Source organism: Anomaloglossus baeobatrachus, chromosome 1 (assembly GCF_048569485.1).
Source record: "Anomaloglossus baeobatrachus isolate aAnoBae1 chromosome 1, aAnoBae1.hap1, whole genome shotgun sequence".
Classification (NCBI taxonomy): Eukaryota; Metazoa; Chordata; class Amphibia; order Anura; family Aromobatidae; genus Anomaloglossus; species Anomaloglossus baeobatrachus.
In genome coordinates this window covers 838,636,612-838,662,944 of record NC_134353.1, presented here as the reverse complement: position 1 = coordinate 838,662,944, position 26,333 = coordinate 838,636,612, and the positions used below count along the sequence as shown (strand labels likewise).

General features: G+C 43.5%; 1 protein-coding gene across 2 annotated transcripts in view; it reads left to right on the top strand.

Moving 5' to 3' along the window:
• Positions 1–26,333, top strand: part of VCAN (versican) — a 145,633-nt gene that overhangs the window by 46,731 nt on the left and 72,569 nt on the right. For both annotated transcript variants that reach the window (XM_075325137.1, XM_075325136.1), the window contains exons 3-6: positions 8,795–9,172; positions 11,850–12,024; positions 13,692–13,819; positions 24,405–24,692. In XM_075325137.1, coding sequence (XP_075181252.1) covers positions 8,795–9,172; positions 11,850–12,024; positions 13,692–13,819; positions 24,405–24,692 — 969 coding nt within the window. The remainder of the gene's footprint in view (positions 1–8,794; positions 9,173–11,849; positions 12,025–13,691; positions 13,820–24,404; positions 24,693–26,333) is intronic.

Below are 26,333 nucleotides of genomic sequence, written 5' to 3'. Positions count from 1 at the left end.
CTTTGCCATTAATACTTGGGAACTTCTAACAGATTGAAAATGCTTTGTAAGATGGTCTGGTTAGAAAAAAAATGCAACCTCACTTAAAAAGAATGGCTTTGTCTAACAATATACTGTATGTATATATATATATATATATATATATATACTAGAAGGTGGCCCGATTCTACGCATCGGGTATTCTAGAATTTACGTATTGTGTAGTTCATGTATGATTTTTGTTATATATATATATATATATATATATGTTGTGTGTAGTTACCAAGTGTTTGTGTAGGCGCTGTACATGTTCTGGGTGTTGTCTGGGTGTGACGGGGGTGAGAGCGGTGTTGCATGTGTGTTGCGTTGTTTGTGGAGCGCTGTGTGTCTGTAGCGTTGTGTGTTGCGCGGTTTGTGTGTGTGTGGTGTGTTTTGGGGGGAGGTATGTTTTGTGCAATGTGTGTGTTGTGCGGTATGTGCGTATATTTGTGTGTGCCGCGGTGTTTGTGTGTTGGGTGTTGTGTGTGTGCAGCGTTGTCTGTGTGTGTAGGTGTCTGTGTAGGGCAGTTGTTTGTGGTTCCCAGTGTGTGTGTGTGTGTGTGGTGTGTTGTGCAGTGCGTGTGTGTGTGTGTGTGGTGTGTTGTGCACTTCCCATCGTGCTCCATCCCCCATGCAGCGCACTCCCCATCGTGCTCCATCTCCCATGCTGCGCACTTCCCATCGTGCTCCATCCGCCATGCTGCGCACTCCCAAACGTGCACCATCCGCCATGCTGCGCACTCCCAAACGTGCACCATCCGCCATGCTGCGCACTCCCAAACGTGCACCATCCGCCATGCTGCGCACTCCCAAACGTGCACCATCCGCCATGCTGCGCACTCCCAAACGTGCTCCATCCGCCAGGCTGCGCACTCCCAAACGTGCTCCATCCGCCATGCTTCGCACTCCCAAACGTGCTCCATCCGCCATGCTGCGCACTCCCAAACGTGCTCCATCCGCCATGCTGCGCACTCCCAAACGTGCTCCATCCGCCATGCTGCGCACTCCCAAACGTGCTCCATCCGCCATGCTGCGCACTCCCAAACGTGCTCCATCCGCCATGCTGCGCACTCCCAAACGTGCTCCATCCGCCATGCTGCGCACTCCCAAACGTGCTCCATCCGCCATGCTGCGCACTCCCAAACGTGCTCCATCCGCCATGCTGCGCACTCCCAAACGTGCTCCATCCGCCATGCTGCGCACTCCCAAACGTGCTCCATCCGCCATGCTGCGCACTCCCAAACGTGCTCCATCCGCCATGCTGCGCACTCCCAAACGTGCTCCATTCCCCATGCTGCGCACTCCCAAACGTGCTCTATCCCCCATGCTGCGCACCCCCCATTGTAATCCATCCCCCATGCTGCACCAGCATCAGCCTCTCTACCCGCAGCATCAGCCTTCTGTCCCCAGCCTCAGCCCCTCTCTGTCCCCAGCCTCAGCCCCTCTCTGTCCCCAGCCTCAGCCCCTCTCTGTCCCCAGCCTCAGCCCCTCTCTGTCCCCAGCCTCAGCCCCTCTCTGTCCCCAGCCTCAGCCCCTCTCTGTCCCCAGCCTCAGCCCCTCTCTGTCCCCAGCCTCAGCCCCTCTCTGTCTCCAGCCTCAGCCCCTCTCTGTCCCCAGCCTCAGCCCCTCTCTGTCCCCAGCCTCAGCCCCTCGCATCCACTCACACACACCCGATCGCATCCACTCACACACACCCGATCGCATCCACTCACACACACCCGATCGCATCCACTCACACACACCCGATCGCATCCACTCACACACACCCGATCGCATCCACTCACACACACCCGATCGCATCCACTCACACACACCCGATCGCATCCACTCACAGACACTGACGATATCGCACATACGCGCTGATACTCACAACATCCGGACATACCACATGCCTCTGGCCATGTGATCCTCCGTCAGGTCCTGGAAGATCACAACAGCACAGTATCGAGGCCGAGAAGCAAGCGATATCGCCGGATGCTGTGAGTATGTGGATGCGATGTGTGTGTGAGGTGTGTGTGAGGTGTGTGTGAGGTGTTTGTGAGAGTGAGTGCGATCTGATGTGTGTGTGTATGCGTGTGTGTGTGCTGTTATGTTTGTGCGTGTGGAAGTCGCGCCGCTGCAGGACCTTGATTTACTGGTAACTATGCAAGCATGGTTACCAGCGCAACACGTCCCCCGCTCGCACGGGAGCCCACACCAGCATACGGCGGCGGCGTACGCTGATGTGGGCTCCCGTTGGGGAGGGAGGAAAGGGGGGGGGAGTACAGTACTCACCTGGGATTCGTGGCTCCGTGACCGTGTCAGTTCGGGCAATGCGGGGGGGGGGGGGGCGACAGCTAACGTCAATTGCGTGAGGGGGGCGGGGCGTGGCGTGGGCGAGTTGCCAATGCCTGCAGGGTGCCGGGGCGAGAGGCCAATCCGTGTGGGGGGGCGGGGCCATGGCGAACCCAGCGGCCAATCAGCTTTGTGTCACCGTAAGGACATGTCACGGTGACACTGTCACCGTGACACAATTTTGGAGCATGACAGACAGACAGACAGAATAAGGCAATTATATATATAGATATATATATATATATATATATATACATATATATATATATATATATGATATTTATACCAAATTGCATTGATCATTAAAATGAGACTTTTTGTTTCGTGTAAATGCTTGGGCAATTCAATAGAGTTTGCTTAGCAGATCCCTAACAATAATAATGGAAAACACATGTCTTGTGGATTTTCTTCTGTACTGAGTGTTTCATTTCCAAGTTTGGTTACAAATTGTTCAGTAAAATGTATAAAATGTGGCAAGTTTCGTTCTGCAGTTTTCTTTCAGCTACGGAGGTAAACTGAGGGCAAAAAGTATCTTTCACTACCGAGTCTCCCTAAGTGTCTTGACGACAGACACTATTATCACAGTGATCATGCTGAAAGCAATTGTGTCATTGAATCTGCCTTCAGGCTGTGAGACGCATACGTTCCATTTGTCCCTGTGCTATGTAATTACTAGTGAAATGGAACGCTTGAACAAACCAACTCCCATTGTAAAAGTCTAGCCACCTAATAATCTTACATAGTAATGTGGGAAAAAATGATATCAACTAATTTGCAAGTGCTAAGTACACAGAAGTTGTCTTTCCCTCAAAATGTTTAATCTCCTATTACTTTCCCAACTAGGAGCAATTCACATGCAGTATTCAAAGAAACACACACATAATAGACAGGCCTGCCAGCAATTAGAATTCATGGACTCTTAGGAGGTAGCAGTTTGCTCAGATGTCACCAAAATCCCCAATCAGTGGAAGGTAAGAAATGGGTTGCCATGCCGCGCTGCCAGATGGATTCAAGCAAACAATGTAATCAGTGGATTTTATTGTTCTTGTTCTACTGGTTTTGAAGCTAGCATGCTCCCTCTTCAGGAACCAATAGCAATGTGCATTGCTATTGTTGGTTCCTGAATCAGGAGCATGCTAGCTCCGAAAGGCATAGAACTAGAACAATAAAATCTTCCACTGATTGATGTTTACCTAATGGGTCTGCAGAAGCCATTTTTTATGCTAACATATGTATTATAACAGTTGTGACTTGCACAACTTATCCAAGTGAGTGATTCCCTGCAACCCCTTATACTCGTTCCTACCAGGATAAGATGCCAGTTTTGCGCCTATTGTCTTTACAGCCTAATCGCACCAAAATCCCCTAGAAGCATCTCTTAAACAAGCATTTCTAGACAGTTGCTTATAACTGACACCAAAATACCGCATCATGAGACACAGTTGGGGTGGTCAATTGTGCTTTCAAGTTGGGATGGAGTGTGTCAGTAGAAAAACCACCATATGTATGTAATTACCTCTAAAAATTACTTTATTATTAATCTAGTTAAAATAGACACATCCTCTGATCTATTTAGCTAATTGTGCATTGGCAAGACTTATTATTTGTGTCATCTTTGTATATCCCCTGATGATCCCCTTTTCATTGCGTTAGGATGGGGGAAAACACGTCGGGAGAGTTAAGGGTACCCATTTGGCTAAGTTGGCCCATTGACTCTATTCCTAAAAATATTTAATTATTCTAACTAGGATTTTAGCACTAGTTAGAAACCATATTATATTTAACACAATTGTTGTATTGTGTGTATGTGGTTTGTCCTTCACCTTTTAACTAGCACAGCCGCACACTTCTGACAGGAGCGTGCATGTATTTCTGAAACACATGCACATTCACCATACTGACCCGCAGACTCTTGCACTGCTTTCCCCGCCCACCGGCCGTCCTCTCGTCTGTGATTGGTTGCAGTCAGACACACGCCCAAGCCTGTAACAGTCTCTGCTGCAGTTATAGCTCATCGCAGCTCAGACATAAGCTACACTCAGAGCTGGCAGTCTTCTCTATGGCTGCTAGCTGTGAGATGTAGCAGAGCTGGATGTGTCGTCGTGGGACATCGTGTGGATTACGCCAGAGCTGCAGGGTGTTGGGGGTTAATAATGTGGTGAAGAAGGGTGTGCGTTTTGTACTTTATTCCAAATAAAGGATTTTTCTCTGTGTGTGTTTATTCACATTCACTTACAGGTTTGTGTGATGCAGGTATCTCATAGACGCCTGTGCCATCACAAACCTAGGGCTTAGTAGCAGCTGTGCGCTGCTATTAACCCCTTATTACCCCGATTGGCAACTCACTAGGCCACCGGGAAGAGCCGGTAATGCACCGGGATTGTCACATCTAATAGATGCCGCAATACTGGGCGGCTGCGGTCTGAGACTACCAGCCCCCAGCCGGCACTATCATGGCTGGGGATGTAAATTAGGGGGACCGCACGTTGTTTTTTTTTTTATCATTTATTAAAATAAATTAAAAAAAAAAGCCGGAGTCACACTTGCGAGGGATACATTGCTTTCCCCGCCCACTGGTCGTCCTGCCACCTGTGATTGGTGGAAGTCAGCTGACACGCTGACACTCAGGGTGGGGACCCGTCTAATTGCAATCAATTACAGGCGCTGGTGGGCGGGCAAAGCAGTGAATATTGAATTGTCGTCTCTGGAAGGGAAAAGCATGACCCGGAAGGAGTGTGCAGCCATGACAGCGCCTCTGTGAATACACCGTGCACGCTCCTACCCCCGTATCCCTTCCACAAACATTTTTAATCTCCGGATTCAGGTCCCCATTGACTTATATGGGCACCGGATTCCGGAGCGGATCGGACTCTTTTTAAAATCTGGCATTGATTCGCCGGTCCAGGTTTTTGGCAGGTTCGATCAGTCGCTAAATGTAAATGTAGCCATAGTTGATGAAGGATTTGTAATCATGCCATAATTTAAAATTAATACTCAATAATGTATCTGGAAAGATAGACAATAATTTGTAAGTTATACCTATAATGTAAAATGGTATTGAGTGATGGACAAATGCTTAAAGAAAAACTCCAGGTCTTTACATCGGTACGTAACCCAAACAGTAGAAACATAAACTATGATAAAAATAAAATAAAATGTAACATTGTATTTCCATATCTGCTAAAGTTGTGTTTTTCTATGAAACTCCTGTTTCTCAGGGCTTTGCGGAGTAGTCCTATTATTTGCACATTACTTTGTGGGTTTTGCCTGTGATACTCCATTATTAAGTGTATTGCTAAATAAGAAACATATGACAATTTTGGAATATATTCTTTAACACAGACGTGAGTGCAGCATAAGTAACAAATAGATGGTTCTATGTAACCAGGTCTCATATATACCATAAGCATGATTGCACCAGCAACAAGAGTCAAGGACTAATCATGCCATTAGTAAATTTTGTCTGAATATAACAAGCCAACAATCCCACAATGTAAGTTCATGTGTTTGAGGACATGAAATCCAGCTATGGATGGTGAATTGAATTGATTATCTACAGCTCTAAATGCTGCACACAAAAGCATGCCCCACACTAGTCACGGGAGATCTATTAATGCAAGGGTATCTTATTGTCCATGTTTATGGTCATACATTTTATCATGCATAGCCAAGTTGAGAGAAGCCAATTTATCAAACCTGTCCTTAGTAAATTGTCACGGAGTCAGCCTGGGAGATCAGGCAGATATCCCACCGCTGCCACCAATTTGTCACAAACAGCACTTTGCTGCCTCCCATTCATCAGGAACGATAATTAATAGACAAGGCCACAGCTGTTTCCTCTATTAGGCCAATTATTGGGGAGCTCACAGTGAGTGTATGGTATATATACAACTGATTCCTATGCATGGAATATATATGTACCTCAGTACAGTCATTGCCAACCCCACAATAACAAAACAAACTACTATCTGCCACCGCCAATCATATGTCCGTTACAAGTAGCATAGGGTTTCGGGGTTGCAGTTTATAGAGCAAGATGAATAAAGGTATTATTACATTTTATATATTTCATCTAAAAACTAGGCATTGTTTATAAAAATATAAAAAATGTTACAATGTGCAGAAAACAATACGGAATATACAATTGCATAAAAAAAGAATAACAAAATAAAATTTCTAAACCACCTGGGTCACAGAAATGGCTCAGATTTATGAAGGGAAGAACTCCAATGGAATGTGGAGCACTCCTACAGACCAAAGTATGTTCCAGGCATTCAACAAGGATCATAATTTGGCATTTACTTTTATCAACACAAATTACAATCATATATCTCCTCTCTGATGACTCCTAATAGGGTTGACCATGGGTTGTGGCTACTGTCTCCAGAAAGTTATGAAATCCCCAACTTTTAGGATATCTTTGCCCCTAGAGGTCCCAGGTAGAAGATATCCTGATCATGTTTCTTATCATGATTTTACTTTTCTATAGGTATGAAACACGGCATGGATAGCAGCATTCAGCTTACAGATTTGAATTTGGAGCTTATAGGCAGGCCTCACAATTATGAAAACAATATGTATGTTCTTCCCCTTGGGATTGCATTGCTGATGATATACTTTCCATAATTATTGAATCAATACAAACCCCAATATTCATCACTGACCACTGGTGCCCAAAAGACTGGGACAATATTTGAAATTCCGCAGAGCTGATTTTAGAGATGACACAATTGATGCTTTTCAATCCCTGAATATACAAATTCCAGACTGAATATACAAATCCCAGACTGAATCTACAAATCCCAGACTTCATGTATGCACTGGTACATCTGCTGGATTGCAGTTACCTGTCCACACCAGGAGGTCTTACTTCAATGGAGCTTGAAGTGTCAGCTTTCTCTGCTTGCCCAATTATAATTGGTTTCTCATTTTTCCTGGTATAATAATCCCACATGTTCCATGTAGGGGTGGCTATGTCCCCTATCCAGAGATGCCTTTTGGATTTTAAATTCTCTCTATGACATAAATCAAGACTCAATGTGGTATTTTCTATAATACAATTTTACAAGACTATAATTGCAGTCTTTAGAAACTTACCATCAGCAGTTACACTTTCAGTAGCTTTTGGATGGATGCTTGTTTTATTGATAGATTTTTTTTTTCACTACCCCAAATATACACAATCTTGGTGTTGGTTGCCAAGACCTTTGACATAATCTTTTCTTCCTTTAAAACATAAAGATCATTCCCAACATGCTTCAACATGCCAAATACTTCTTTCCCCTAATATCTTCTGTTAGGAAAGGATCGAGAGGCCTGAACCTTTCATATGAGCTTACCCTTACATGTATGGGCAACTTTAAGTTTAGTCTAATATATTGTGTAATTGCTTGTAAAGGAGTTGTCTTCTTTTTATTCTTCTAAAACAGTATAACACTTGGATGTTCCTGGAATTGCAAGTTACCTCTCATCACATGAATAGAGCACACTTGCACACTAACGTAGCAGCTAGACAAAAATGACGCTACTTCTGGAAATGAAGTAGACACTCTTCTTTGATCCTGGACTACTCCTTTAAATAATACTTTATATTACAAAAATCCATATGAATTTTATACAGAGTTCACTTAAGGACAAGACATTGGCTGCTGGATATAGTTACAGACCCTGATAAAATGCCTTGTAGCCACAAATTTCAGCTGGAAGATGATACAAATTACTCCTGAAATATTTGTAGTATCATTGTTCTCCTGGAGGACTACTCCAGGTCCTGAGGCTACAAAGGAAATAATATTCACAAAGGTTTTGGTAGACAACAATAGAGATTATTGTTTTATGCACTTACACTGAACAGAGTAGTTAAACCATTATCCAAATCACTTGGCAGCCCATACTTACTTCCTATACATTCCAGACAAATATGATGTAATTTGTTGAAGCAAAGTAGAAAAATAATGAAACCACATTCTTTTGATTTGTAGAATATAAAGAACTTTATATGTAGACAATCTGAGGGTCATTTCAGATGGTTAATGCACAAGAAGCACAATTATGTTGTTGAGAATATTTGAGTGTTTATAATGGTTATGTTCCACCAGTCGGTGATTATGGGCAATCATTTCTGATGTTCATTGACATTGCGTTATTTCATTCTGTGTGGCCAGGAAAAATGTTTAGAAGTTTCTTGTTGAGACAAAAAAAATTGAGAAAAAGTAAGAATTAGAAAAAATTCTAAACTGTAAAGTTGACTATATCATGCCACACAAAGTAGCTTGTAATACACTGTTTGCTACTCGCGAGTCGAAAGGGTCTACTACACTGTTTGCTTGATTTAAACAGAAAGAAAAAATTGAGCCAAGAGGAATTACCTAGGTCACTTGAAAATAACTTACAATTTCTTTATTAAATTCTAACATAAATTATCTTTTTCATATCTTTTCAGTTAAAGTGGAAAAAAGTCCTCCTGTCAAAGGAACGTTGTCCGGGAGAGTGACATTACCATGCTTCTTTTCAACTATACCTACACTACCACCAAGCTATAACATTACAAATGAATTTTTGAGGATAAAATGGACAAAAATCGAAAAAAGTCGAGATGGAAAAGATCCAAAAGAAACTACTGTTTTAGTTGCCCAAAGTGGTGGAATAAAAATTGGCCAAAATTATAGGGGTAGAGTTTCTGTACCTAGTCATCCAGAAGATATTGGTGATGCTTCATTAACAATGGTCAAACTTCGTGCTAGTGATGCTGGCACTTACCGTTGCGAGGTGCTGTTTGGAATTGAAGATACTCAAGATACCATTTCTTTGGATGTAACAGGTAAGGCTAATATTTTTAGTAGAGTTGCTATGTGCATAACTACAACCAATACATTTAGTCCACATACAGCGAGTGCTATTTTCTAAGTAAATATATTTTTACAGGTGCTATGGACATGAATTTCTTACCAGATGTCTGTAACTACCCATCCAATCTACAGAGGCAAATTAATCAAACCATAGATGTCCAGAAATTAAGTGATGTGCAATAATGAGAAATTACATGACACATGAGAAAAAGAGAGGGGCAAAAAGCCATGAAAAGTCATAACACCAGCCAGCTGAAATCTATCAGTAATTATAAAGCAATCCTCAATCCTGCTACTTAGTGAAAAATAATATCAGGTTGTTCTAATGATGTTTTATAAAAAAGGTGTCTCATTATCAAAATGCCACACAAGAAACCTCTCATGATGGGTAAAACCAGTGAGCTGTCTCAAGACCTTCACAACCTTATTACTGAAAAAAATACTGATGGTATTAGTTACAGAGGAATTTCTGTAATTGCTGAAGGTTCCAGTGTGCACTGTTGGGGTCATAATCCCGATGTGAAAATAACATTGTTTCACCATAAACTGGCAATGACCAGGTGCTCCCCTCAAGATTTCAGACAAAGGAGTGAAAATAATTGTCAGAAGAGTTGTCCAAGAGCCATGAACCACCTGTAGAGAGCTAAAGAAAGACCTGGAATCAACAGGTACAATGTTTCAATGAAAACAATAAATAATGTACTCACCCTCCATGGCCTGTATGCACGTTAATTCTGCAAGACTCTGTTGCTCAACAAAAAGCATATTCAATGAAATGTAAAGTTTTCACAACATGATTTAGACAAGCCTGTGAAATAATGGGAAAATATAGTCTTTGGAACTCTTTGGATGCCATAATATACACTATGTTTGGAGGCCAAAAGGCACTGCATATCACCTCAAAAACATCATGCCAACAGTGAAGTTTGGAGGGAAACATCATTGTGTGGGGCTGTGTTTCAGTATACAACATTAGCAAATTTTATTTATTGAAGGAAGGAGGAATGGACAAATGTATGTAGACATTCTTGATACAAATCTGCTGCCAGTTACCAGGATAATGAGGATGAAACAAGGGTGGATTTTTTTTTCAAGACAATGGTCCCAAATACACAGCCAAGTCAACTCTTAATTAAAAGAATTCAGGGAATAAAATAAAACTGCTAGAATGGCCCAGCCAATCACCTGAACTGAACACAACAGAAAATTTATGGAAGGAACTAAAGCTTAGAGTTCATTGAAGGAGCCCACAGAACCTTCTGGATTTGAGTATTTGTGTGGACAAATGGGCCAAAATCACACCTGAGCACTGCATATGACTAGTGTCTCCTTACAGAAGGTGTTTTGAACCGGTCTTCACCAACAAAGGCTTTTATGCAAATTATTTACCCCTTCACTCCCTGGCCCTTTCTTATTTTTGCGCTTCCATTTTTACCTCCCCTTCCTCCAAGAGCCATAACTTTTTTATTTTTCTATCAATATAGCCATATGATAGCTTGTTTTTTGTGCAATGAGTTGTACTTTTGAAAGACACTATTCATTTTACCATATAGTGTCCTGCAAAATGGGAAAAAAATTCCATGTGCAGTAAAATTGCAAAAAAAGTGTAATTCCACAATTGTTTTTGGGTTGTTTATTTATCATGTTCACTATATGGTAAAACTGATTTGGCAGGATGATTCGAGAAAGTCATTATAAGTACGTAGATACCAGATTAGCTTTGTGAGAGCTTATTTTTTGCACCCTGCGCTGTTTTTTTTTTACTGATACTATTTCTGGTAGATACGATTTGAAGCTGCACTCTTCCAATCGCTTCTGCTATACAGAGCAGTACATCAGCGCTGCTGTGTATAGCTAAAATCATGATCTTCTATGAATGCCAACTCGCAGCCAGTGTTCACATTAGGATCATCATGACAAACATCACCCCTGGCTGTCATTACACCCAGCGATGATGTCATGGGTCTGACCATAGAAGCGAGGAATGACGTGCTTCCTGCCGGAGCGTGTTAAGTCCCGATGTCAGAGATTGACAGCCAGATTTTACTGGTTAATAGCTGTGAGCAGATCTGCGATCCACTTGCGGCTGTTAGAGGTACATTTCGGCTCATCAGATAAGTTATTTTCAGCGAAAGATGTGGGCTTGGCATGTGAGCCTACATCAAAGCAAGGGGCACAACTTATGACTTAAATATACTTCACATGTCATCAAGGGGTTAAATATATTTTTGTATTACATACTCTTCCCAATGTCATTTCTCATTACTACAAATAACTTAACTTATGGACATCTACGGTTTGATTTATTTGCCTGCATGGATTGCATGGATTGTTACCAATATGTGGTGAGAAATTCATGTCAATTGCACTTTTAGAAATATATTTAGTTAGAAAATTAGTGACACGTTCAATACTTATTTCATTCATCATGCTTTGGTTATCTCTAATTTTTCAACATTGGTGTTACTATATTTTGCCAATGCTGTAGTTACGGAAGAGAAACTATGCTACTATAATGGTCCATCAAGGATTGCTAACATTTCCAGTCAATGATGAATTTGGAAGATTCTAAGATTTTTAAATCTTAAAATCCAGAAACACAACAAGCTCTAGTTGATATTACAATGTTTTCATCTTTTTATTTTGCAGGAGTCGTGTTTCACTATCGAGCATCAGTAGACAAATACATTTTAAATTTTGAGGATGCCCAAAAGGCTTGTATTGAAAATGGTGCCCAAATTGCAACACCTGCTCAAATGAGAGCAGCGTATGAGGATGGATTCGAGCAGTGTGATGCTGGCTGGCTCTCTGACCAATCTGTTAGGTAAACTCTAAGTTTTAATTGTTATAATTTTTTTTTATTTTTTCCTATTGTTTATTATGTATTTTATGCCCGGTCAATTAGATTGTGAGGACCAAAATGATAAAACAAACTTTTGTTGGTAATGTAACAACCTGCAACTTGTTGTTTGGAACAGATGAGATGTAGGAATCTGATTTCAGCACAGGGCACTGGTTCCTAGGTATTTGTGATCCTGAATAGAGATGAGCGGACCTGTGACAGTTCGGTTTGGCGGGTGCAGCCAGACTTTTGAAAAGGTTCGGTTTGGGACTTGACCTGAACCCCAATGGAAGTCACTTATTGTGGAATTTGGGTCTTCACCCACATGCAGCCAGCCATAAACAGATCACTTCCAGGGATGATGGGCGGAGTTTTTCCATTTTTTTGGGGGAGGTACATTCTGTTCCGATCATGTTGCTGTTGTTATCCCTGTGCGAGCCGATCAAACACTGCAAGCTGCTCGCACTGGGCTGAGCACCAAGCGTACCCGAGCACAGCAATGCTCATGTCAGTGGTTTGTATACCTAAAGCACCCGATTTCTGAACTAGAACTCTGTTGTTTTTGTAAAGTCTGTGTTTGATACAAACACCGAACACCGAACCTCGGATTCGTTCATTTCTAATCCTGAATTCTACAGCCAATATGAAATACTTAAAGAGATTATAATATTTTTTGGAATCCCATTTTGGGTCCCCACAAAAAAACTGGCCACAGGTTATTCTACTGCTGAGAGTCCTTGAAATTATCTGTTTATGCTGGAGAAACCAAGCAACTAGGATTCTCCATTCAGTGTCACCTCAAAGGAAATGAAAGACTACATGGTGCTAACTGAAATAATGCCATGTGCCATAGAGGGGATATTTGTAGCTGCTTTCTGCACTTGCTAATTAACCGAAGTCATGATAGAGGCAATTATCTGTATTGAAGGGTATTAGAATGTTAATTTGCTAAACCAAGTTACTATCACACTCTGACATGGGGAAGTCCGGCGTGAGGCCAAAAAAACAATAAAACAGGGGTAACACCACGACAAATAAGGTGTAATCTGGGAACACTTTAACAATGGTGGGCCCTAGCACTAGTGAGAGGGAAGATGGGCATCTCCTCACTTACCTGACACTGTACCCTGCACTCCTAGCCAGTCCCTAAACAGGTTCTACAACTGTCGCTGAGCCAGAACCTGAAGCTCTGAAAAGACCCTACAATAGTCCCTGACTAGAGAGTGGGCAGATGACGGCCGCCAGCCTCACCGCTGCACTGGTAAAGGAAGACAGACAGGGGAAAACACCACAACAGATTGCTGCAGTCGGCAACAAAACTGCAGCCACACCAGCAACTCAGGCACAGGGCCTTCCAGCTCAAAGACCAGCATCCAAAAGAATCAAGAATAACAACACCCTCTGCCTTATGTTAAATAGTTAATTGTTCTTTTAGCACATTAACTGTCTACATTTTTTCTTAAGTGTTTGCTAATATTGGCTATTGATAGCCGCATCATCACCTGAATGCTGAAGGTATTGGCTGATCTTTATTATAAGACTTACAGTTTTATATCATAAAAGTAAAATAATAAAAATGAATGTCGTACCGATGACAGCCAGCAACTACGAAATACAAGTAATATTTTCCTGTTGCTGTTTTCATTAAGGTATCCAATCCGTAATCCAAGAGCTGGCTGTTATGGTGACAAAAAAGGGAAAGAGGGAATACGAACCTACGGAAGGCGGCCAGCTGAGGAGAAATACGATGTGTACTGTTTTGTGGATGAACTAAATGGTGAGATTATAAATTTGACTTCTTTATTTTAATTCTACAGTGATATGACGATCGTGAAATATTTTTCAAGCTATTACATTTACATTAACTGAGATTGAACATTTGGCCCAACCTGATACAGCATGTGGTCAGTTAAGTTTTATTTGAAGTAGATGGTGGTGGTAGCGGACACTATTAAAGAGGATATCCACAACTTTTACATTGAGGGCCTATCCTTAGCATAGGTTATCAATGTCTCTGATGAGATGGGGTCCAACACCCGACAACCCCGCTGATCAGCTGTTCTCAGTTCTGGTGGTGGCTGAAAATGTTCAGTTCCGGAACTGCATCATCTTCTGATAGCGGTCGTAGTCAGGTACTGCACATCTGCCTCCTATTGATTTGTATAGGAGACCGATGTGCAGTACCTCACTGAGGCCGCTATCAGTTGACAGGGCAGCTCTTTAACTGAGCATTTCCGGCCACCCGTTGCTGCTGCCAGCACCGAGACCAGCTAATCGTCAGGCGTGCGAGGTGTCGGACCCCAACTGATCAGACACTGATGACCTAACCTACAGATAGACCATCAATGTAAAAGTAGTAGTCGACCCCTTTAAGGTTTAGGCGTTAAATACTGCTTTGTCAATGAGGGCTGTTGACATTTATAATGACATTTTGAAACAATTTAAGCACTGCCTTGGTAAAGAAAAATGCTTGTAACGAAAAGTTATTTGTTCTCCCCTTTGAAAACATATTCATGCTTAATCTGCCAGAGCATGGAGTGATGAGGAGGAATAGCTGTCGGCAGAAAGAGTTACATCCAAAAGTTATCTAAGGTGAACTAGCACCTTAAGAGGACGTTCATATTTCCATTCACACCAGTATTAATCTAAACTGGTGATTGTAATTGGCCAAATAATTGGATTTAAAAATATGCCAGATAACTCATCTGAAGTGCTTAAAATATATCTGCCAATCACCATGTTTGTAACAGGTAGAAAGCATGTGAGTGATTTCGGAAAGAGACTCCATTGTGGAGAATAAAAAACTTTTATTTTAGGATGAACATAATAGATGATTAATATGAGAATTGGTATGACCCTGACAAAATATCTGTTGGTTTAATTTAAGCCCTTCACGATGCAGCCTTTGCATTTTCGTTTTTTTCTCAGCTTCTTCCCAGAGCCTTAACTTTTTTTTCATCTTTATGTCCACATAGACACATGAGGGATTGTTTTTTGAAGGACGAGTTGTACTTTTGAATGACACCCATTTTACCACATAATGTAGTGGAAAACAGGAACAAATTCCAACTGGGCAGAAATTATGAACAAAATAAAAATTCTGACTTTTTTTGGGAAATTGTTGCAGCATACATTGTGTGGTAAAAATGTCTTGTCAATATGATTCTCCTCAGCAGTATGATTATGGTGATACTCAACATGTCTAATTTTTAATTATTGTAGTGGTGAAAAAAGATCAGACGTTTGAAAAAAAAAAATGGTTTTGATTGTGTCGCTATTAGTGATGGGCGGACCCGAACTGTAAAAGTCTAGATCCGTGCTGTTTCAAAAGAACCCAAGCACCGACCCCCTGCCCACCGATCCAGATTCTGTATCTCGGGTAATAAAAAAAGAAACAAATGAAAGCTATAGAAGAAAAGAAAGGGACAGCAGGCATGCTATACTTCCCAATTCTCCCGCTTGGCTGTAATGCTACTTTTGGGGGCCGATCATTATCCTTCATACATATTCACTGCTTTCCCTGCCCACCAGCAGTCCCGGCATCTCTGATTGGTTGAAGTCAGACAGTGCCCTCACCCTGAGTGGCAGTGTGTCTGACTCCTTTCCATCAGAGACACTGTGTGAGTCTATATTGGTGTAAAAATAAGTAAATAAATAAAAAACTTGGTGTAGGGTCCCCTCATATTGTGATACCCAGCACAGATAAAACCACAAAACAAAGGAGAGTGAACTCTCAATTCCAGCTCACCAGTTAGATGGAAGTCCGGACAGATGGTGCACAGAAGAAAAACTTGGCCATGAGACTAGGAAAAGCTAAAGTCCAGCACGACATCCAAAATATAAAACTTGATCTTCTTTATTAATACATGTTAAAAAAATTAAAAACCTGGACGAACGACACGTTTCGGAATATGCTTCCTTATTCAGTCCTTCCTTATTCACAGACTGTGAATAAGAAAGCATATTCCGAAACTCGTCCCTCATCCAGGTTTTTAATCTTTTTAACATGTATTAATAAAGAAGATCAAGTTTTATATTTTGGATGTCATGCTGGACTTTAGTTTTCCCAGCACAGATAAAGCATACGACTATAGGCTGCAGCCCCCAGCTGTGTGCTTTTCTTGGCTGTGTATCAAACTAAGAGGGATCACATGTGGCTTTTTTAAAAAAAAACAATTAATTAAATTTTTTTTATAAAACAGCGTGTGGTCCTACCCGATTTTGATACCCAGCCATGATAAAACCAACAGCTGGAGACTGGTAATCTCAGTCTGGGGAGACTCATGCTTATTGGGCCTGCCAGCCTAAAAATATTAGCCTGCACCTGCCCAGGATTGTCACATCCGTTAGATGTGACAATCCCAGCACTTTACCCGACTCATCCTGATTGCCCTGTTGCGTTGGCAATCAGAGTAATAAGGGGTTAATAACAGCTCACAACTGCCACTAAGACCTAAATATAGTAATTGGAGGCATTTATGAGACCCTCCATTACTGATCTATAAGTGAAAACAAATAAACACAAACATCAAAAAAAATTCTTAACTTGAAATAAAATACAAAAAAACCCACCATCTTTATTAACCCCGAAGACACCCAGGTCCAAAGTAATCCACACGAGGACTGACGACGATTCCATCTTTGCTACATTACAAAGAACATGACTGCCCGCTGTGGGCTTCAGGCAGAGACTGAGCCTTAGTGATGAGCGGTATCATCATTCAGGTTATTTGTGGTCAAAGCTGGAGGTTCCCACGGTCCTCCGTCTGTGACTGTAGGTAACCTGACCTCAGGTGACCTCATTGAATTGAGTGACCTCACATCAGGTCACTGAGTTCACAGACCTGCATCTCCTGACAGAAAACCTCGTTTTTTTTTACCTAAAGATGCAGATTTGGTGCTGAAATTTCTGCACCATTTTCCTGCACCTAATCTGCTCCTCCTGGCAAAAAATGCATCAAAACACCATGTGGTTTTATTGTAATAGTAATATGATTTTTTGCCAGGAGGTGTAGATTTGGTGCAGGAATATGGTGTAACAATTTCAGCACCAAATCTGCATCTCTGCCAAAAAAATCACAAAAATCACAAAAATGGTATTGACTCCGTTCCGGTGTAGTTTTCTTCCAGTAGGTGCAAATTTGGTGCTAAAATGTCTGCACCATATTTCAGCATCAAACTTACACCTCCTGGCATAAGTCGTAGAAGGTTAACAATTTCTCAGATCAGTCTAATGGGTTAGAACTATGAATGTCTTAACTCAGCTTTAAAAATCAGTCCTTGTATGAACACCTTTATATTTAAATCTGGTATATTGAATTTTGTTTAAACTCCACAATTTGAAGTTAACGCATCATTTTCCATAACATTTACCGGCATCATGGAATTAATCTTGACAATTAATACTGGCAGTTAGTGCACATTGTCTAAAATTAGATTCTTCGGTGGTAGCTTGAGGTCAAATGAGGTTGTACAGCTAAAATCCCAAATAAAAAAATAAAGGACCTTGAGAAGTTTACAGAACGCATCATGAGTTTATATTGCATTTGCAGCTATAAACATGAACGCTGCAGTCAGTCAACTACCTTAGTGGTCATGTGCTATTCTACTCACATGACAGATCAGTGATGGGAGTAATGACGCTAGTCACGCTACTAATATAGCATGTAACCACTGAAGCCTCAGTTTGACTGATAAATAAATATCAGGGGGACTGCTGGTGCTTCATCTCTACAGTTGTGGGGGGATGGAGGTGAGTGTTGCTTGTTATACTATTACATTTACACATACCATGGCTCCTGGCCAGGGAAGGGGAAAAGTATTTCACTGATAATAATTGAGTATACAGACAAAACAGCAAGGGCTCACAGCTTCCGTTTTCTGGTTTAACACATTTACCTGTCTGTTTTATCACAGGAGTGAATGTTTCTCCTCATTACCAGTCCTCTGAGCTCATCATAATTCAGGTCAATGACATATAAGCTCAACGGCCACTGGAGTTCTTACAGCACTGACTTGATTTATGATGAGTTCAAAGAACTGGTGACCTGGCAGAAACATTCACTCATGTATTACCTCAGGAACAGAAATGTATTACCTCAGGCAGGGAAATATGTTGCCTCAGAAAGCAGCCAGCTCTAGGCCCCTGCTGTTTTGTCTGTATATTCACTTATCATAAGGGACTTAAGGCCCAGTCACACACAACGGCTTACCAGCGATCCCGACAACGATACTACCTGATAAGGATCGCTAGTAAGCCGCTGGGAGGTCGCTGGTGAGATGTCACACAGTCAGACCTTACCAACGACTCAGTAACGATACAGGTCGCAGTAGCGACTTGTATAACGATCTCTGCTGTCATTGGGACCCTGTCACACAGTGTCAAACATAGTGATGCATCCTGCCCAGCAGGACATCGCCTTTGAAGAAAATGTTCCGGACCATTCAGCAACGACTAGCAATCTCACAGCAGGGGCCTGATCGCTGGTAGGTGTCACACATAACGAGATCGCTGGCGAGATCACTGCTGCGTCACAGAAACTGTGACTCAGTAACGATCTCGTTAGCGATCTCGTTATGTGTGATGGGGCCTTTATGCTTCCTAGCCCGGCCAAGAGCTGTGGTGTGTGCTGACCTTGAGTTGAGGTAACTCTGCATGACCTGACACGGCAAAAACCAATGTGTAGCATGGACACATATATAAGATTATCTCAGCACATGAAAATTTTTTTATCACATCCCTTTGTTGAACTTAATATAATTCCAAGATCTATTGATTAAAATGTTCTTTGTTTGTGGGGCAACCTTTTTAAGGGTAGGTTCGCACAGAGTTTTACTCCAAAATCTACATTAAAAACACTTCAAATACTTGTTGAATAAACTTTCTATTGATCTTAATAGAAAATGCATAAAAAAGTAAATTTTGCCATGAAAGTCCATAGGAAACCTTTTTCAAAGAGCATGTGTGTGTGAATGTACCTCAAGCACTATTGTCAAAATTTATCATACTTCTTATGTCAATTTAGAAAAAGGGGGGAAAAGTGCCTGTGGAGGGGCAACAGATTCAGTGCATGATACATTCTAATAAATTAAAAAAAAATCTAATCCAGCTCTTAGCTGACTTTTATTTCAGACACACACACAGGGCCATCCGAAGATGCATTACATGTGCTTTGTCTACAGTACATGTTTAATAAAATTAGTTTTATTCTCTCAAAAATGCCTGGAAAATGCTGCAAAAAACACTTGTGTTTCTTGCTGTGTTTTTCACTTTCTCATTGCTTTTATGGGTACAAAAATGCTGCAAAAATGCACAAAATAGCTGAAAGAATTGACATTCTGCAGATTAAAAACAATCAGCAGTTTCCAATTAAGTTAAAAAAATAAGTACTGTATTTTTCATTTTATAAGACGCATCTGATTATAAGACGCACCCCAAGTTTAGAGAACAAAAGGTAAAAAAAATATATGGGGTCCATTTTATAATCTGGTGGTGTCTTACTGGGGAGGGTGGGCAGCAGCAGTGGAAGAGCAGGGGGTCACAGGAGGCAGGAGCGGTGCTGGAGTACGGCGATGCTGCAAGCGGTGCAGAGGGGGGCCCAAATGCACACTGTGAGCGGTGGGGCTGTGCTGAGGCTGTGGGTGCTGCTCTGTCCTGGTGCTGTGGGCGCTGCTCTGTGCTGGGGCTGTGGGTGCTGCTCTGTGCTGGAGCTGTGGGTGCTGCTCTGTCCTGGGGTTGTGGGCGCTGCTTTATGCTGGGGCTGCTGACGCTGCTCTGTCCTGGAGCTGTGGGCGCTGCTCTGTGCTGGGGCTGTGGGTGCTGCTCTGTGCTGGAGCTGTGGGTGCTGCTCTATCCTAGGGTTGTGGGCGCTGCTCTGTGCTGGGGCTGTGGACGCTGCTCTGTCCTGGGGCTGGTGGTGCTGCTCTGTTCTGGGGTTGCGTGTGCTGCTCTGTACTGGGGCTTCGGGCACTGCTCTGTCCTGGGGTTGCGAGCGCTGCTCTGTCTTGGGTCTGTAGGCACTGCTCTGTCCTGGGGCTACAGGTGCTGCTCTGTCCTGCGGCTGCGGGCACTGCTCTTTGCCAAGGCTGCAAGCGCTGCTCTGTCCGTCCTGGGGCTGCGGGTGCTACTCTGTCCTGGGGCTGTGGGTACTGCTCTGCTCTGGGGCTGTGGGCACTGTTCTGTGCTGCAGTTGCTGGTGCTACTCTATCCTGTGGCTGCGGGTTTTGCTCTGTGTTGGTGCTCGCTGCGGGCAGCAAGGCAAGGGCCATTCTGAAGATGTCAGCGGTATGGGCTTCAAAAAAATTGTGCCCGGAATCGGCACATGCACAGATTAAGGCGGGCTTTGCACGTTGCGACATCGCAAGCCAATGCTGCGATGTCGCACGCGATAGTCCCCGTCCCCGTCGCAGCAGGGATATCCTTGTGATAGCTGCCGTAGCGAACTTTATCGCTACGGCAGCTTCACATGGACTCACCTGTCCTGCGACCGTCGCTCTGGCCGGCGACCTGCCTCCTTATTAAGGGGGCGGGTCGTGCGGCGTCACTGCGACGTCACACGGCAGGCGGCCAATAGGAGCGGAGGGGTGGAGATGAGCGGGATGTAAACATCCCGCCCACCTCCTTCCTTCCGCATATCCTACGGAAGCCGCGGTGACGCCGGTAGGAGATGTTCCTCGCTCCTGCGACTTCACACACAGCGATGTGTGCTGCCGCAGGAGCGAGGAACAACATCGGACCGTCACGTCAGCATAATTATGGATTACGCCGACGCTGCACCGATGATACGATTACGACGCTTTTGCGCTCGTTAATCGTATCATCGAGCCTTTACACACTACGATGTCGCATGCGATGCTGGAAGTACGTCATTTTCAATTTGACGCCACCGACATCGCACCTGCGATGTCGTAGTGTGCAAAGCCCGCCTTAGTTATCGGCTCAATGACAAGCCGAAATCTTATCTGCGCATGCGCTGACTCCGGGCAACATTTTCCTTAAGTCACAACACTTCAGGATTCTCAAAGACTTTGCTGGTAAAAGGATATCCTTGCAGATTTGTGAAAATCTGCAAGAAAAAATGTGGCAAAAAACGCAATGTGTACACATAGCCTTAATCTGCATGAAAGAAAAAATTACAGCAAAGAAATGCAATGTGTGAATGTAGCCTTATTTTTCCTAACCAATATATTTTATTTTGGAAAAGATGTATTTTAAAATCAAGTGACACACAGCAATATTCAGGGTCATAATGTACGCATCAGTGAACGCCATCTACTAGCATTGATTCCTGGCAAAAGCCTCGTTCGTTTCACAGATCTTGTGTCACAAATACTGTTCACAAGCTTAAATAAAGGAAAAGAAAAGTTGCACTAGAGCTATAAACTGCAAGGATTGTAAGATTTCGCAAGCCGTCCATTTAATATTCTCCTGGCATCATTAAACACATGCATGTATGCTTGGGGATAAATAAAGTGGGAAACTAAACAGGTGGGATAATATTAATAAGGAGACATGAAAGCAGAATCTAGCTCTCAGAGCTTACGCTTTGACAGACTTTTGAAGAACAGGCTAATAAGACAGCGTCTAGCACTTTCCAGTAAGATGATTCTGAATCAGCCTTTGTCTGGACCAGCAAGTCTGCCTCATAAGTCTAGTCTGTGGTATTTAATGGCCATAAAATAGGAACCGTACATAGTCAGGTGTTTTTCTTTCAATCCTAAAGTGCATATACACAGAACAGGAAAATCCCGTCAATTCTTCGAGTGCTGACTTCAACCTGGATGAGAAGGGCTGCCAAGGCTAACACACACTGCATTATTGTCTCTACCATAAACCCAGTCATGGTTTCCATGTTCTGCTCTGCAATGACAGAGTTACAACATAAGCCGCTAGTGTATATGTGTTTCTAGCATTATTGTAGCATCCTGATTTTGTGGCGTTCCTCATAGATCCAGCTATAAAAACATTATGTACTAACTTTTTCCATTTTCCTTTCACTGATAGGCAGGAAGCCATAATTCACCAATATCAAAGACTTCTCTTAACTTCTTGACCTTTTTAGTATCAAACGTCTTTTAAGTAAATGTCAGAAATGTTGTAAAATCTGAAGCAGTCATTGGTTACAACATGACATCGTAGTAAAAACATTCACCGCATTTCATGTGTGGCGTATAATAACAATACCTGGACAGTAGTATGGTGAAATGAGTGCGCACAGAGCGGTCAGTTTACGTAACACTCCGACACCATGGACCTAAGTGTCAGCTATAGTCTGTTTCATGACGGCTTGGGTACAGATTAATTTGTCTCTAACATTATGTGCCTTCATTGCTTTTTTATGTGCACATAAAAAGCATGTTTTGGCAGGAAAAACGCAATTATTGCATTTGCGTGTTTTTTCATATGTGTTTTTCCACACTTCTTTGTGCTTTTTTAAGTCATGGCGATCGCGGGGGTTCAAGCGCTGTGCGAGTCCCGGCTCATTTTACAACTGGGACTCGTCTCTCTCTACTCGGACCGGTGTCTGCTCACAGGAGTTTAACCCTCCTGAATGATGAGATCAGTGCGATTGCAGCTTTCAGGAGGCAAGGAGAAGAATCGCTTACCTCTCCCTGGCGATCGGGTGCCTGGAATGTGATCACAGGGACACAATCACTGCCATAGTAACCCTGCATCATCACCATGATGACTCCGGGTTACTGAGCTATGGAGAGCTTCGCACACCATGCTGTATGCATGGTGTGTGAGGGAAAGTGCTGTGCTATAATCCCTTGTAGTGATAAAGCATTGCAGGCGATTATAGAAACACAGGAAATAAACACAGAAACAATTGACATACTCCTTTTTTTCAAAAACAAAATCTGCAAGGAAAAAAGAAGCAGCGTGTGCACAGAAAGTCACCATTCTCATAGACTTTGCTGAGATGCTTTTTCCTTGCTTTTATTGATTAAAAAAAGTAAGGATAGGCGCATAAAAAAACTCCAAAAAAGCCACATTTGCACACAGCCTAAACCTGATCTATCCTAAGATGTTTGTTTCAAGATCGTTAAAAGTATGCATGTGATGGATGCCTTTGTGGATGCCATCTGTTAGGGGTACTTTACACATTGCGACATCACTATCATCGGCTAGCGATGTTGAGCGCAATAGTACCCGCCCCCGTCGCACATGCGATATCTGGTGATCGCTGCCGTAGCGAACATTATCGCTGCGCTGCGGCAGCTTCACACGCACATACCTTGTCGGCAATGTTGCGGTGACCCCCGAACAATCCCTCCTTCAAGGGGGAGGTGCGTTCGGCGTCACCGCAACGTCACTAAGCGGCCGGCCAATAGAAGCGGAGGGTCGGAGATGAGCGGGACATAACATCTCGCCCACTTCCTTCCTTCTGCATTGACGGTGGACACAGGTAAGGAGATGTTTGTCGTTCCTGTGGCTTCAAACACAGTGATGTGTGGTGCTGCAGGAATGACAAACAACATCGTATCTGCAGCTGGAGCGACATTATGAAAATGAACGACGTGACACAGATCAGCGATTTTTGACTGTTTTGCGCTTGTTCATCGTTGCTCCTAGGATTTACACATTGCGATGTCGCTACCGGCGCTGGATGTGTGTCACAACAATCGTGACCCCGACGATATATCGGTAGCGATGTCACAACGTGTAAAGTACCCCTTAGACATCCATCAGACATCCACCACTGATAGACTCTGCCATTCTACATTTCTAATTGGATGGCTATAATAGATGCCATCCATCAGCCATCCATAACCGATAGGTCCCCATGTTGAAAAAAGTATATCCTTTATATGTCTGGATATGCTAAAAATGCCAGATAGCTGTGGGTAAATCACATGTATCTTGAGAACAATCCCATTGCGTGTTGTTAGGGATGAGGTGTTGGCTGCCATCCCTGGCGCATATAAAACCTAATAAATTAAGACTGGTAAGACAGTGGAGGCGATTCACTACTTATCACATTTTTTTTTTCTATCTGTCTGGATTTTCATTTCACGAGAGGAAGGTGTAACCTGGTGTTCACACATGAGTGAACCTCCCACAGATACCATTAGTTCCTGGAGAAAATCCTTTACAAGTAAAATACCTCATTGTTAGCGTGTGTGCTGGGGATTTGGTTGCTTTAAGCCATGGTTTATTCAAACATTAACGAGGCATTGTAAGGGAAAGTAAATGAAGAAAATAACTTTTGGTTATTTAGATTATTCTGGAAACCAGCCTGTACTATGTGAAGCCTCTATTGTAATCTCGAACCTTGGTTTATATAAGGTTGTAATGAATTGAGTATGATGTATGTGAGGATGGCCAATAATTGCTAATGAACTTTTTCATTTTTTATCAGGTGACCTGTTCCACTTACCTAAAAAGGTGACATTTGAAGAAGCTAAAAAAGCTTGCGAGGAGAAGAAATCCGTCATAGCAACTGTAGGGGACATATATGCTGCATGGCGAAAAGGCTTCGACCAGTGTGATTATGGTTGGCTTGCAGATGGCAGTGTACGCTACCCGGTGTCATTGGCAAGACCACAATGTGGAGGTGGACTACTCGGGGTGAGGACTAAATATCGGTTTCCCAACCAAACATACTTCCCTCAACCACAAGAAAAATATGATGTGTACTGTGTTCAGGGTAAGTACACATTTATGCTAAATACTAGTATTAATGTGCATGCAAGGGATAGCTGCTGGCCAAATGAGTGTTTGGCTGACCACTATTGAAGGCTATGCAATGTCTAGCTTAAAGGGAACCTGTCAGGTGCAATATGCACCCAGAACCACAAGCAGTTCTGGGTGCATCTCTCTAATTCCTGCCTAACTGTCCCTGTATCTAGTAGCATAGATAAAGAGATCTTTAGAAAAAGTATTTCTAAAGATCTTTTACCGAATGCTAATGAGCGAGGGGACTAGTCATAAGAGCATTGCTTCCCTCAACTAGTCTGTCGTCTTAGCATGTTAGCACGTCCACAGGGGGTCCTAACATGCCATTCAATGCAGCATCACAAGCGGTGACAGGCGTATCTGTGTTCGCTGTGCCCGCTGATCTGAATCGCCGGACTTCCGATCATGTGCAGTATCAAGCCGGGCGTCTCGGCTTCAGAGAGGTATAGTGCACATGACTGGAAGTGACGGGAATTCAGATCAGTGGTAACAGCGAACACAGGTATGCAAGTCACCGCTGGTGATGCTGCATTGAATAGCATGGTAGGATGTGTCGCGGGCGGAGGAGGGGACGCCGCGCTCTCCCTACTGCTGCTCGGGTCCAGCTGCCGCGGCTGCTGCGGCCTGCTGCTGCTCGGTGGCTCGAGCGATGGGCCGGATCCCGGGGACTCTAGCGGCGCTTCTCGCCCGTGAGTGAAAGGGGATTTTGGGTGTGGGGATTGGTTATTGTCCGTGACGCCACCAACGGTTGTGGTGATTTGTTGACACCACCGCTGCTCTGTATGGGGATCCCGGGAGTGGTGGTATGGAGCAGCTAGTTGTTGTGTTGCCCCTCCGTGGGTAGGGGTTGGTGATCCCGGGGCCCAGTGATGAAGGTGGGTGATGCAGGGCTTGGTGGGCGCAGGGACGCGGTGGGGCAGCGCTGTGCCTTGCGGCACTGTGGTACTCACTCAGCCTGAGACGTTGACACAGTTTTCGGTAAAACACATGGCTGGAAAGACGGTTCCCACGGACGGCTGCACTTGCTTTCCCCAGTAGGTGACGGTGATGTCCCTTTTCCTGCACCTAATGTTTCTGTATTGGTAGCGATGGGTTCCCACCGGTAACCCGCTCCCCGGCTTGGATATGGGCCGGAGGAGCCCTACTTTGCCCGCAGGCGCTGGCCCTGAGAAACTGGTGCCCTGGCGGTGGCGGAGTCTTTCTGTAACGGTCGGACTGTTGCCTTCAATCGGGACTTGGTTGTTTGGAGACAGACGTCCCCTTCACTGACGGATTTGGCAAATTATGGCGACTCCAAGCCTTGCCGGGATCCGAGAGGCCCCTGCCCTGGTGCTGACTGTTCTTCGTATACTGCTCCAGACCGCCGGGCTACTACCCGTCCGCGGTCCTTCCAGCAACCTCCAAGCAGTCCCCCTGCAGACTATCACCGCCGTCTGCTGACCTTGCTGTCACTGTCCGGGCACACAGCCGGACCAACTTCAGGCTTTACTACTGTCACTTCAGCTTCTCTCTTTAGCTTCATTCAAGCTCTCCCTGAGCTCAAGTGTTTACTCCTTCTACTTCTCTAGCTGTTCTTGCTTCCTCTCACTTTCACTTCTCTCACTTTACTCCA